At 53.6% G+C, this 13032-nt stretch overlaps 7 protein-coding genes across 7 annotated transcripts; 4 read left to right on the top strand and 3 right to left on the bottom strand.

Moving 5' to 3' along the window:
- The first annotated feature begins 599 nt into the window (after positions 1 to 599).
- BDZ99DRAFT_467375 (uncharacterized protein) lies at positions 600 to 1506 on the top strand. The gene is made up of 3 exons (XM_033721009.1): positions 600 to 722; positions 787 to 895; positions 1091 to 1506. Exons 1-3 carry the CDS (start codon positions 697 to 699, stop codon positions 1247 to 1249), a joined length of 294 nt encoding a protein of 97 aa, XP_033571655.1. The 5' UTR covers positions 600 to 696; the 3' UTR covers positions 1250 to 1506.
- A 354-nt stretch (positions 1507 to 1860) lies between these two features.
- On the bottom strand, positions 1861 to 4006 carry BDZ99DRAFT_425550 (ArfGap-domain-containing protein). Its single transcript, XM_033717094.1, has 6 exons — positions 3812 to 4006; positions 3703 to 3748; positions 3512 to 3634; positions 3417 to 3461; positions 3259 to 3364; positions 1861 to 3204 (listed from the first exon to the last, which is right to left on the bottom strand). The coding sequence occupies exons 1-6, from the start codon at positions 3924 to 3926 to the stop codon at positions 1987 to 1989; spliced, it is 1653 nt and encodes a 550-aa protein (XP_033571654.1). The 5' UTR covers positions 3927 to 4006; the 3' UTR covers positions 1861 to 1986.
- A 154-nt stretch (positions 4007 to 4160) lies between these two features.
- Positions 4161 to 5386, bottom strand: BDZ99DRAFT_150441 (uncharacterized protein). The gene has a single exon (XM_033712773.1). It carries the CDS (start codon positions 5024 to 5026, stop codon positions 4286 to 4288), a length of 741 nt encoding a protein of 246 aa, XP_033571653.1. The 5' UTR covers positions 5027 to 5386; the 3' UTR covers positions 4161 to 4285.
- A 97-nt stretch (positions 5387 to 5483) lies between these two features.
- BDZ99DRAFT_425549 (uncharacterized protein) lies at positions 5484 to 6346 on the top strand (the record flags this gene model as incomplete). The annotated part of the gene is made up of 2 exons (XM_033717093.1): positions 5484 to 5911; positions 5959 to 6346. Coding segments are annotated over 2 exons (816 nt in total), but the record flags the coding sequence as incomplete, so codon positions are not given.
- A 1248-nt stretch (positions 6347 to 7594) lies between these two features.
- BDZ99DRAFT_467372 (uncharacterized protein) lies at positions 7595 to 8634 on the bottom strand. The gene has a single exon (XM_033721008.1). It carries the CDS (start codon positions 8512 to 8514, stop codon positions 7747 to 7749), a length of 768 nt encoding a protein of 255 aa, XP_033571651.1. The 5' UTR covers positions 8515 to 8634; the 3' UTR covers positions 7595 to 7746.
- Positions 8635 to 9685: 1051 nt separating this feature from the next.
- On the top strand, positions 9686 to 12330 carry BDZ99DRAFT_451851 (uncharacterized protein). The gene is made up of 2 exons (XM_033718240.1): positions 9686 to 9889; positions 9940 to 12330. Exons 1-2 carry the CDS (start codon positions 9743 to 9745, stop codon positions 11875 to 11877), a joined length of 2085 nt encoding a protein of 694 aa, XP_033571650.1. The 5' UTR covers positions 9686 to 9742; the 3' UTR covers positions 11878 to 12330.
- Positions 12331 to 12415: 85 nt separating this feature from the next.
- BDZ99DRAFT_467371 (uncharacterized protein) lies at positions 12416 to 12957 on the top strand. The gene is made up of 2 exons (XM_033721007.1): positions 12416 to 12644; positions 12701 to 12957. The coding sequence occupies exons 1-2, from the start codon at positions 12494 to 12496 to the stop codon at positions 12907 to 12909; spliced, it is 360 nt and encodes a 119-aa protein (XP_033571649.1). The 5' UTR covers positions 12416 to 12493; the 3' UTR covers positions 12910 to 12957.
- The last annotated feature ends 75 nt before the right edge of the window (positions 12958 to 13032 follow it).

Raw genomic sequence — 13032 nt, 5'->3', positions numbered from 1 at the left:
TGAGAACTCCAACCATTTTGAAATCTGGGATCTACTATAGAACCAACACTAAGATATCCCCTTGCAAACTGCCACAAGGCCTACCTGACATGCCCTATTATAGAATCCCATCTGGTCAACGACTTGAAGATCGTGACGTGATAAAAGATTGACATAGGAAGGCGAACTAAAACTTGTACTATTGGATATAGGTTTGAATAGAGAGCAACTACCAAATCCTACCTTGATACCTACCTCAATACCTACTTCTGTGCGGAGTACATGACAATCCTCACTAAATCCCATCTCGTCACCCACGTCAACACCAGCCGAAGGCGGCAAAAGCCCACGGAACATCTGAGTACCCAGAACAAGCATGATCCCATCAAAATAAGCTACGATGCAGAATAAGAAATGAGGGGGCGCCGTTCCCCAGACCTCGGGAAAGGCCCCTTGGATGGATCCTCAGCCTTACGTGGCCGTCCAATAAAGAAACGCTCTGTCTTGGCAGCGCGACATCATCCCAAAGACAACTTCCGCGTCACCTCAAACCGCTATACGAACCACGACCTCATCCACGAATCCTCCGTATACCACCTGCCTTCCGCCCAGAAGATACTTCACATCTCAAACAGAGCAGCGCACACCCTCTCTCCACCTTAGCTATACGAACCACACCACTCCACCTCCCCAAGCCAACTCTCGAGCCACAGCGCGATGTCGGACGCCTACGAGCGCGAGCGGTACAGACCCTGCCACTAAAGCTTGAATCCTATGCTACAAGGTTACTGAGGGAGGTGTGGACAGGCAAAACAACTCCCGCCTCGACGAGCTCGCGTCGAAAGTCTCCGCCCTCCGCGGCGTGACCATCGACATCTACGACAACGCGCGGGACCAGGCCGTTATTGATAATGCGGTACGTCTCCCCCTCCTCTACCCTGCCCCCTCTACCCTCCCTCAACCCCCCCTTCCCCACAACGTGTCCGGGACCCCCCCCCTACTCCCGACTCCGCACACCCCCCGAGTTTGCGGACGCTGAGAGAGCGAAGAGACTCGGGGCGGGGAGTGGTGAATTCGGATAGAATATAAGCTAATAAGAGCGGTGCCGCAGAACGAAACCTTCTCGTCCTTCTCCACGACGCTGAAGGGCTCGGCGACGCGCCTGGGACGCATGGCGCAGAGCGGGAATAAAGTTGCGGTACTGAAGCTGGCCGGGATTATAATCGTGGCTGTGGTGGTGTTGTACTGGATCTGGAGCTTGGTGTTCTGAACGATTTCCGAGGGATAGAGGGGAAGGGGCGTGAGAGGCAGGAGGACGAGAGAAGCGGAAATGAGGCGGGGGTGTCAGGAAAGGGGACTTGTATAATTGCAGTGTCAGGGTTAGCACGGCATAGCCGGTGGGGGGCATGGGATAGGCGTTTTTCTCCGGCGTGGGACGTTAGTATGGCGTTCAGTGTAGCGTGAGACCCCTTTTTATCGGTATATATATTATCTTCCGTGTATATTGCACTACTTCTATCTACACCTAGGAATGACCTTGTGATGGTATACACACTTGGGAATCTGGAAGGGCTGCTGGCATACTTCAGCACTTCGAGATGGTAGACATGAGAGGATACCCTTGGAGTGTTGATTCTGAACCACCTCAAGCCTGGAAACTCGACCGTGAGGCGAACCAGAGATCTGATTCTGGGTCGGTTGCAAAAGGGGTGCGATTTGAGCTAAAAATCCGCATCACAGGTGTCGAGAATAAGACGACAACCTAGAGTCCAGAAAGCACAAACAATGGGCCCTACAGTCAAAGCAAGCAGTGACCCAACCCGGAGACTGGCACAAGACCGTACCCGCAGCTCACAACACTCAGACCCTCAGCCATGGTATCATCTACTCATTTTCTCATATATATATATGTATACACCAACACCACGCTAGCCTCCCATGCCCGCTCCACTCCTCTAATCCAAACTAATCAAGCCAACCGCAACCCTCCTATCCAACATCCTCCCCTTACTCCCAAACATTCGAAAACAAATCATCACCCCCTATCCCACCTAACGGCTTCGATCCTCCACTCCTCGCCGGCGCCGGCGCAGGCGCCGCACTACTCCATCCCCCAAAATCCTCATCCTGGCTGATCTTTGGCGACACGGGGTTCGCAGGCGCGCCCCAGGCTGGTGACTTCGGCACTGTGTGCGCAGGGGCGGTGGTAGTGGTGTTTGACGTCGCCCACGCATCTGTGCTACCCCATGCGTCCATGTTAGAGAAGCCGGAGTAGCTTGGAGCAGCGGCGGGTGCGGGTGCGGGTTTGGGTTGAGCAGGGGCGGATAGGTTGAAAGCGGAGTGCATGTTCGTGCTTGGGGAGACGACGGTGGTTTTCTGGGCGGCAGCCGGGGTGGATGAGGGCATGGAGAGGTCGAAAAGGTCGCCCATGCCTGAGCTAGCGGCTGGTTTGGGGGCTGCGGCGGGAGTGGTCTTGGTCATGGAGCTGAAGTCGCCGAAGCCGCCGTCGGAGCTGAAGGTTCGCTGTTTCTGGATGGAGGTGGTAGCTGGGGGTGACTTCGGTATGGTGTCGAAGAAACTTCCACCCCCGCCGAATGCGGATGAAGTGGTGCTCTGAGGAGTTGTGCGGTGGCTTGAGAAACTGGCAAGGTCGGAGAATGCGGATGGCTTCGGCTGTTGCTGAGCGGGTGGAGGGTTGAAGTTTAGGTTGCTGAAAGCATCGTTCATTCCGCCGAATTGGGACTGTTGTGAGGATTGCTGCTGTACTGGTGGCGATTGCATACCGCCTATGCCACCTAGACCGCCGAAAGAGTCTGAGTGTCCATGATGTACTTGTGGCTGCGGAGGTGGTTTTGGTGCTGACGCATACAGCGAGAGAATCGACTGCTTGAGATCTGGCCGTGATGGTACTGACGAAGTTGCCTGGGTTGTGCTAGATGGTCTCGCGGGAGGTGCACTCTGACTGCCACCGAAAAAATCAAGTCCCAGTAACGAGTCCGCAGGCCTAGTCTGCTTAGGTGGCGCTGGCGCAGCTTTGGGGGGTGCAGCTCTACTGATTGGGGGGCCAGTGTTGGGCCGAGGAGGGGTGGGATCGTCTCCGAATAGATCCACGTTTTGAGGTCGTCGAGCCGGTGGTTGGATGGATTGAGATTGGTTTCCAGCAGAAGCAGCTCGCTGTGACGATGACCTCTCCAGCTTCGCCTTTTCTTGGACTACGTTTAACGGCTTCGAGGAGTTTAGCGTCTAATTGCTTCTAATCGGGATATATGAAGTATTTACCACGTCATCATCGCCCTCAGTTTCCAATGTCGCTGGATCTGGCATAGGTCCGTCCATTACCCATCTCTTAGACTCGTACTTTGTGCGAATGAAGTTCTCGATCTTCCTGAGAGACTGTCAGTCGCTGAATGTCTGTGGCGGGTATAGTATTGGCCTACGATTCGGATGGCACGTGGCCGGGAGCAAGCTTCGCTTCCCAGTATCTACTCCTGTTAGACGTTGTTATGCAGGCGTGCTAAGTGCCCAAACTGACTTGTTCGCCCGCGAATTGCCCCACCGAAGCATACTCTGGAGTTGTTCATCCGTCCAGGAGTCTAGGTCCACAGATTTGACCCGGCTGATGTGTGTTCCCATTCCGCGGTGAATACCCGAGCATCTGTTTCCCATCGTCAATCTCTCATTCTCGCTTTTGGATATGGTGTTCGGCGATAAGGGTACGCGTACCGGATACAAACGAAGATGCCTAAATTCCAGCTTGCCCATCGAGGATCTATACAAAGAGACGGATCAGTATGGATTCAATGAAGTGGTGTATAGGTAGATAAATCCCTACGTTTGTTCCTCTTGCAGTCGGCGCAACTCTTGTTGCCTTCCAACTTGACCAGACTCTTGAGGGTTTGTGTATTTTGGGCAGCACGATCCGCCGCCGGGTTCGGTCGCCTTGACATGCTGGGTGGTGTCCTAGAATCACTGAGAAGGTTATACGGCGAAGACTATGTGGTGGTTATGGAAGCGCGAGAGGGAAGCCTTTCCGGAGTTTATAGAGGAGAGTTGAGGCAAGTGGGAGAGCGACGTGGGCGGTCCTTCAAGCAATACAAGGGTAAGCCGAAATGGTTCTTGGCATCGTCAGAGTACTTCTGTGATTGGTTGAGAGCATCACATATAAATCCAAGTCAGTGTATCAGGATTAAAGCTTGTGCACTGGTTACTACGAGGCATCCCTGGCATCTGATAGGATTGCATTGCCGCCTGAACAAAGTCTACCAAGATCCTATGCCGCTGTTCAGATCACGCTTTGCCCATTATTCTACATCCTGCAAAAAAACACCTTGAAATACCGGAAGACATTAGTAGAACTATGCCGCCAATCGCACACCTCGGTTTCAAGTGCTTCGATAAGGTGAGATGTAAATAAGGAAATTACTGAATGCTGTGTGCCCTGTCCTTGGAATCCTGTGGCAGAATCGTCTTTCAGAGCGCTTCCAGCAACTGAGCCTGCGTCCGCCCAAGTTTGCATAAGCTTAATGAGAACGACGTCTGCCGTGACGCAGGCCTTGCCCACTGGGCGACGGAGGCCTTCCGGTGATTTCGGGGCTGAAAGACCGGAATACCATATCGTCTCGAGGGCTTCTCTGACATATCCGCGAATCGTACTGATCGTCTCCCCATCCGTACTTGAGACCGGTACTTCCAGTTGTAAAACGTCGACGTGATGAGATAGCACAGGTAGATTCGCCCAAAAGAGCACGAGGTTTCCCTCTCTGTGTGTAGAGGAAACGGTATAGCAAAGCCGGTTGTTACGCCGGAGGAAGTCGATGTTTTTCGTGACCTCGTCGTATATCTGTCGGTTCACAAGAAGAAGGTTCAACGAAGTTGAGCGTAGAGGTCCACAGTCGACGACGTTGACAAGAGTAATCTTAGCGCGAGGTAAGATAGTTCGCGAACAGCGGCGGTAGTTCCGCGCCGTGCAAACTGGTTGTGATTGGTGGATAGCTCGGACCCATATATCATCTCGAATCTCTTGTGGTAGATCTAGAAGGTTGGGCATCCTGTTTCAGAATTAAGGTTGTGGGTGTGGAAGACAAAACATGGACTGGAATTTGGAGGCTGGGGCGCCGGGTTAGCGGCCACCAACCTAGGCACAGTACCTCTCCCTTGCTTCAATCGTCTCTATCATGCATGTATTCTTTTGGTAAATCGCACTCCAAACACTTCGTGAGAAACAACTTATCATCCTCGGGCTTCAAAGTCGCTGCGTTCCTAGCCTCGTTGACCAGGTTTCGCAGCCGCTGTTTCGCGCCCCAAAAGAAATGGAGCTAGCACTCAGAACTACATGCAGGTGGGCAAGTGAGCAAGGCTGCGAGGCCGCCAATTCTCCTCTCTCTCGTCTCTTTCTGTGAACCATCACACGTTCATCGTTGTCCGAATGTGTTTCTCGTTAGATCAGCTTCATCAATACCTTCAGCCTCACAAACACGTACATACCTTTGGTACTTCCACGAACCATGGATCCCTTATCCATCGGTAGTGCAGTGGTTGGCCTCGTCCTCGGTGGATGCAAGATCATAAAACTTCTTCAAACAGTCACGAACACAGTCGTTAATGCTCCCAAATCTGCAACCGCGGCGATACAGGAAGTAACCGACATAGGAGCGGCTCTGAGTTCATTGCAAGCATATTTGATGGGTGCGGCTGCTACCACCAATTCCCGGGCAGCGCTTGTGTCATTGGAGAATATCGTAGTGACGTTGACGGGATGTGTAACATCATATTCTGAGCTCGAGACTATCACCGAAAAGTGTTGTTCGCCATCTTCAATGGGGGCTTTCGATCGTGTCAAGTGGGCATTCCACGAGGGTGAGATTAACGGCATTCTCCAACGTCTACAGAGACATAAGACATCTATGATAATGATGTTGCAGATCTTACAAGCGTAAGCTTTCTACTTTTGCCGTAGTACTTCATCTAATCCAGTATCAGACATACACAACAAGAGGTCAACGACTCTGTGCGGCGGCTTGTTGGCTTAGTGGAGGCATCCTTACAAGATAGCAATGATCTCAGGATTCGCATGTTATCCATTGAAGCAGATCATGGGTATGGACAAACCGCTGCGCTATCCCAAGTTCAAAGAAATTTTGAGAATGAAGCCGGCGAAATGCGGTCTTTTGAGAAAGACCTCCAGGACTCCCGAGTGTACGGCCGAGTCAACAACCGACACTCACTATACGAACTATCGAACTCACAACGAGGGTCTATGGCGCTATCCAGTTTCTCAGAGCTGAGTCTCGGTAGCGTATCGAAAATATCTGTCCTCTCCCTGCCGATCTGGAGTGTGGATTTGGCGAACAGCAGACATTACCTTTTTGGACAGGCTGGATTAGAAGTCTCGGTTGCAGATCTGGAAACTATTCAAAGAAACATGAACCGCCCTCAAACTGCAGCTAATCCGTCCGCTGTGGCCTATAAGAAAGCCCTCGCGCCTGATGCTCTCTCAAGCTTGGTAAGCCGAGCTAAGATTGGCATTCGCTTTCGTCAACGACGCAAACCAGTCATTTCGGAACCTATTCTTCAGGAGCAGCCATATGATATTCAACCTAGCCGACCTGTTAGGCCTTCAGAGGTACCGTTTGTGTCGTCCGCTTTTGAAGACCAAACCACCCTGGACAGCATCAAACCAGTGGTTCATCGTGAAGAAACACGTCCCGCTCAAGTTCATGTACCCAAAATGGTCGCAGAGGGAGAGATGGCCCCGAAAACATCGAATAATTTCAGCCGCCCAAGGCCAGTGTCTAGCAGTACCAATGTAAAACGGAAACTTACCGACGATCGATCAGTCTCGGTTCCAGCCTCTTCGGATGAGCGATTTTCAGGGATCTTCCATTCGGCACTACCCGTGGACCATCCTCCTCGATCTGTCTCGCCCGAGTCTAGGCAATCTGAACGGCGAGAACATGAAGTCTTGTTCATGGCCGCCAGCGTCTACGAGTTCTATATCGACCGCTCGAAGCGTGAAGCTGGCTTCGCGTATTTGACTTATGCAGCAGGAGAGGTGAGTTCTAGAAATCTGTACGTATATTTCTTCTTATAACTGACTCACGTTGATAGATTTTCGATGTTGTCGCCATAAAAGGGGAGCTTTGGCTAGCCACAAATCAAGACGATCCATTGCATACAGTTGGCTGGATTTGGAATAAGCATTTTGCAAGGATTCTTCCGGATTCTCCATATGTTGGTCCTGCAGATCGAAACCCAAAGACACATCCAGTCGCTGAGGATATAGGCGTTCCGTTCTAGTAGCGAGCACTGGCTGCTTTACGTCAGAGTCAACAGCTGTATCCTCACGACCACACTCGAACCGCTCTAGGAATCACTCGCTTTGAACACCTTCAGTTTGAACAAATTTGTAGCATCTAGTCACGACATATGTCTTTAAGATAAGTGCTTGGCTTGAATTGAATGGGAGTTTGGGAAGGACCGAACCAAGATAAATGAAAGACTTTCTTCACAGCTTTTCGACTTGTCGAGCCTCAGAATATGACTGTAGGCAAGTGACAACCTTTTCGATGTACGAAGTGCACATTTTTAGTCACAGAACGTACAGATTCCTGCCAGTTCGTTATATGCAAACAAACAAGCAAAACGAAAACTGGTTTGATATGCAACGTATGCACAAATTAGGTATTCTGGGGTATTATACAAGCGGACCCTAACGACGTCCTCAATGGGTGACATACCAGCTGCGCCTCAAGCCCTCCATCACCTAACCTACGCAGCTCTAACCCCCCAATCACCCCACCCATCCTCCTCGAAATCATCCTCGCTATCCTCATCCTCGCTGGCCTCCACCGGCGGAGCGACAATTTCCTGTACCGGGGGGGCAGACAGATCGCGGGCCTTCCGTAACGCCTCCCTCTTCTCCCTTAGCTTCCTAGCTCTCTCCTCCCAGCCTTCCAGCTCCTCGAATTCGTCCTCCAGTTGTCGAGCAGCATCTTCTTTCTCTGCCTCAATCTCGGCATCCCTCCTGCCTCGCTGCGCACTCATGTCCTCCCTCGCTTGTGCCGCCAATTCTGCCGCACTCACAGGCGCTGCCTGAATGGTCGCTGCGGCAGCAAGCGCCGGTACGAAGTGTTTCTCTGGTGGTGGCGTGGCGACGTCTCGCTCGAAAGCGGCCCATAGCTCCTCGTCCACCTCATCCGCAACTGGGGCTGGCTCGTCTGCAACAGGCACCACTAGAGGTTCGATTGTTTCGAGTGTCTTCTTTCCAGCGTCTATTTTTAATGTGTCTTGCTCTTCAGTTGGCGAAGCAGCTCGTGCCTCCTCTGTTGCGCCTCCGTCGAAGAAGCCAGATGGTAGCCCAGTCGCCTCTTCTGCCTTTGTCCGTTTGCGTGTCTCGGGTTCGTCGTCGACGGCCTTCCGCTTCTTTCCCACAGGCGCCGTAGCTGGGGCTGCTGAGGTTCGTGTTGAGCGCGCAGGTTTGGTGGCTTGCTGGCGGGCTGCGCGCTCCTGGCGGAGGAGAGAGCGGACGTCTGCCATGGTATCCGAGAGATGTAGTTTGCAAGAGAAGTGGTGTGAAGGTTCGAGAGTACTTGAGACGTCGTATGTGATGTGAAGCGTAGCAAGTGAGGTGATGATGCTCGACCCGACAAAGCGCAGTGCACTTTCTGGCGGCGCGTACTTCTTCACCCCTGCCTTCCAAGGTTGCGCTAGAAGCGATGTATGCCACGTGATCCAGTGCCAAGCCACTATAAAACTCACCCTCGCTCCGCACCTGCATTCTTCTACTCACCTCCTCATCAACACAGCACGTCGCGCAACAGTCCCATCACCACCTAACTTTCACCACAGCGCGCGGCTCTTCTGCGCTCTTCTGCGACCCTTCCGCTCGTCTTCGCGCCCCTCGCGCTCACCGAGGTAACGCGCGACTTCGGAGGAATTGTAGTGACGGCAAGGACGTTCGGCCTGGTTCCATCTGAGCTTTCCACTTGAGCCGGCAACAGGCGGAGACGGTGGAGGTTGATTGCAGCTCGGAAGCTTGTCTAGTTATCTTCTGCTGAGGCCCGCATACCGTTCTGTACTGCAATATCGCTTGCGATTCAGAACCTGTGATAGAGTCGTGAAGCCCTGCACCATCTGAATATTGAACTGTCGCCACCCGTCGCCCGTTGAGACCCTTCCTCCGTCCGATCACTATGGCTGGTAAGCAGAACGACCTCAACCACGGGAGCGCGCCATAGCGGGGTCTCGACACCCCACGGACGCTGCCGCATAGCTACAACTCATGCTAACATGCTATTGCATAGATCTCGAACCACGTCGGTCTGGCCGAGCCAACAAGGGCCATCACACCAAAAACCTAGATGATTTCGACGAGGCGTCACCAACTGCGAAAACGTCAAAGCCCGCTACTGCTGCTCCCAAGGCCAAGTCGACTGGAGCCAAATCAACGCCCGCGCGCTCCGTGTCCGTACAAACTCCGGAGCAAGAGGAAGAAGACGATGCCGTCATTCGGTGCGTCTGTGGAGTGCAGAGGGACATCAAGGGCAGACAGATGATCGCGTGCGAGATGTGCGATGTCTGGCAGCACGTCAAGTGCCTGGGACTCAACGAAGGCCCTGAGTGGGAGTCACGGACCTACTATTGCGAGCAATGCAAGCCCGAGCTTCATGATGAGCTTCTCAAGGCCATGGCTCGCGGCGAGAAGCCCTGGAACCGCAAGAAAGGCGCCAAGGGCAAGCTGCGACCCAGCGACGTGTGGTCGGAAATGGATTCCAAGGCCGATACCAGCAGCCCAGTCTCTCAGCAAGCGCCCACAGTCACCGCTGCTCCCCCTACTTCGAGTGCTGAACCGCCGAAGGAGAGCTCCAACGGCCATGACCTACCAACAAAGGCAGTGAAAGCAGAAGCAAAGGCATATCTCCCCACATCTTCAATACAACAGTTACTAACGCGATACCCTAGCAGCCGTCTAAGCCCGACACACAATCCGCTCAGCCTAAATCACCAGTCGGGGAGAAACGTAGGAGGGAAACAGTGTCAGAGAAGGAAGGAATGGACACCAAGCGGCGCAAGTCAGGCTCAAAGCAGGGCAAGGCTGCGGACTCGGCTGCATCAGCAGCAACCGACCCAGCAGCACTTCCACAAAATAGGCGACAGATGGTTGAAGTCGTGACGAAATACCTTGCGCCGAAGATTAGGGACGCCGTCAAAGCACGCAAATATCGAATCCCTGATGGCGACACGGCAATTACCTTGGGCAGTAGGCTGGCTATGGAGATTGATCATGCTATGGTGGCGAATCATGGTCCCCCGAAAGGCAACGACTCTGCATACACACTAAAGACCCGATCGATCATGTTTAATATGGACAAGAACTTGCTGCTGCTGGACCGCTTGCTGTCGGGATCGCTTGCCGCCAACGAACTCACAGTAATGTCGTCCGAAGAGATGGCAAGCGAGGACAAACAGCGGGAATATGCTGCTTTGCGAGAGGAAAACGACAAACAAGTGGTGCTCACGGAAGAGAAGGGCCCTCGGATGCGGAAGACGCACAAAGGAGAGGAGTTGATTGAGGATGACGAGCGTCCCCATGGAGGTGACGAGTCTTTTTCAGTTCCGGAGAGGCGCCACCGGGATAGCATCCAGACCGACCACACCGCAGGAGGTGATGAATCTCCTAAGGAGGGAGGAAGCCCAATGCAAGTGGAGCTACCTGAGGACATTGGTAGATCGATGCCACTCGCCGTCGATACCACAGCCCCTCCGACAGGTACAGCTGCACGGCAACCGCCATCCGCATTCGACGTCAAGAAGATCTGGGAACACGCTCGCTCTCCCGATGAGGCAACACAGACTTTCCACCGCCGCCAGAGCTCGATCGCGCAAGTACAAGAACCACAAGGCCCTGGAGATGACGCCGATATTGATCGACTTCTGAAAGATGAGGACGACGAAGATTCTCCCTTCAAGTCTTTTGGTTATGGTGGCGATACCAGCATCTGCTGGCAGGGCACTATCGACATGCCCGCCGCCGGGCCCTTCCAAGCCGTCGCCCGCCTGGTTGCTGGCGCTGATGTCGGCCAAAAAATCCCCTGGACCCAAATGCTCCCTACTGTCATCCCTATCACCGGCCGCATCGACTTCTCAAAGGGAGACGAATACGTGTCAGGCATGCGAGGAAGCTCAACTAGCGATGTCGCTGTACTATCCGTCAGCCCGGTTAACACCGACGGCCGCGCTCGCCTGGATCGCCTCTTTGAGTACTTCTACACCCGAGGTCGATGGGGCGTAGTTCCGTCCGACAAGCTTGGCCATGAGTCCGCGCGCGACCTCTACGTCGTGCCCGTTCCCGCCGGTGGCAGCTCTCTTCCCCCGTTCCTCGACATGCTCGAGTACTGCACTATCGAGACCCCACGCTCCGAGAACCTCCTTCTCCTCGCCCTCATCGCGCGCACCCAGTCGCCCAACGCGACACCAGGCGGCCACCCAATCGCCGACGGCGCCTACCCTCACCCCTCAGGCACGCCCACGACCGCTCCTCCACAGATGTCCCCGATGCCAGGTGCCCACCCTCAATTCCCGCCCAACCCCAATGCCAACTACCCCCCCGGTGGCAACTACGGCAGCCCCTATCCGCCTCCCATGCAGCCGTATGGACAGCCACCCCAGTTCAATGGCCCTAACGGTCCACCACCTCACCACGCGAACCGTCTCGCTGTGGATATTTTCGGACCGTACATCGATGCGCCGGTCACGATTATGATGCTGCAGCAGCCCGATATCAACGAGGGACAGATGCGGAGTCTGAAGGCGATTATGGATGCAGAGCCGGCTGCGAGGACGGATATGGCCATGTTGCAGCAGCATTTGGCGAAGACGAATGGAGGAGGATCAGGATAGGATGGCTGGCTTTGGGCCATGTCTGATATGGCTTGGAGTAGAGTCTTGGTGTGTTGCAATGGAATGCAGTGTGAGAAAGGGACTTGGGTAACGAGGTACGTGTTCACAACGGCATGTCCATCCGTCACTGGATCTTTCTTTTTCTTGCGCTTTCTCTCTTTGGCGACGGCAATGTGGGCTTTCTGTTGTCACTTCTGAGGTTGGGCGGAGCACGGAGCATGGTGATACCACGGCAACTTGTGGATTTTGGGTTCTTGGGTTCTGGAGCGAAGTATCTGGCTAGCTGACGGCTGGTTGCGGGACTTGCACGGACTGAATACTGTGGCGTTGGGGCTTCTTTTCTTTCTGGAGCGAGTGTCTGGCTGCTATGCGGCTAGATTGTGGAACTCCGCTGTATTATGGCACCTGTTAGGTGCGGTTTGGTAGGGTGATTAATGGCAGATTGAGGGCACGAAATTGTCTTTGAGATGCTTTGAGTGAGTGTGTGATGTGTGATGTGCGATGTGTTATGCTATTTCCCCCTTTCCGCACCCCCCCCCCCCTAAAGACCTCTAAGCAGCGTTCTCTTGCTGAGAATGCAGCATGTCGATGACTAGCAAGACGAATATCACATGCCATGCCCGTGCGTAGCTCTGCTATCTCATACAAATACCTCCTCCCTCTGTTCTCTTCTCTTCTTCATGGAGGAGGATGGTTGTTGTTCAACCACCGAGATTTGGTGGAACATGGTGTTCAAACATTGAAAACCTCCCGTCTGATGAGAAGTCCTGCCTGTGTCAAAATCGCACCTCTCACGTGTAATGGAGTTGGAGGAGAAGCGTACAGCGGGACAAGCACGGTGGTGTGGTGCGATGCGATGATGCTCGCCTTTACGCCTTAATGACATTGAGCAGTATCTTGGTAACCAGGTTGACGCTAGAGCTGAGGGAAGACAGTCTTCCTTGCTATATGAGGGGAGATAGGGCGAAGAGCATCATCGTGAAATGCTGGTGCCAGGTCCCAACAATTTCGACGACACCACCGCACCATTAGGGGCTGCTGCAGAGTGTCGGCTTTCGTCAAGTTGAGAGACTAGCCCGCTGCGCACCATACGGTTGGGTAGCCGTACTTTTTGCAGCTCGCCTGACACAGGCCATGGAGGACGTTTTCTACTAT

The sequence above is a fragment of the Mytilinidion resinicola genome, assembly GCF_010093595.1.
Source record: "Mytilinidion resinicola strain CBS 304.34 unplaced genomic scaffold BDZ99scaffold_21, whole genome shotgun sequence".
NCBI lineage: Eukaryota > Fungi > Ascomycota > Dothideomycetes > Mytilinidiales > Mytilinidiaceae > Mytilinidion > Mytilinidion resinicola.
Note: the sequence above shows the minus strand (reverse complement) of the source record. Positions and strands in the feature narration are given on the sequence as shown.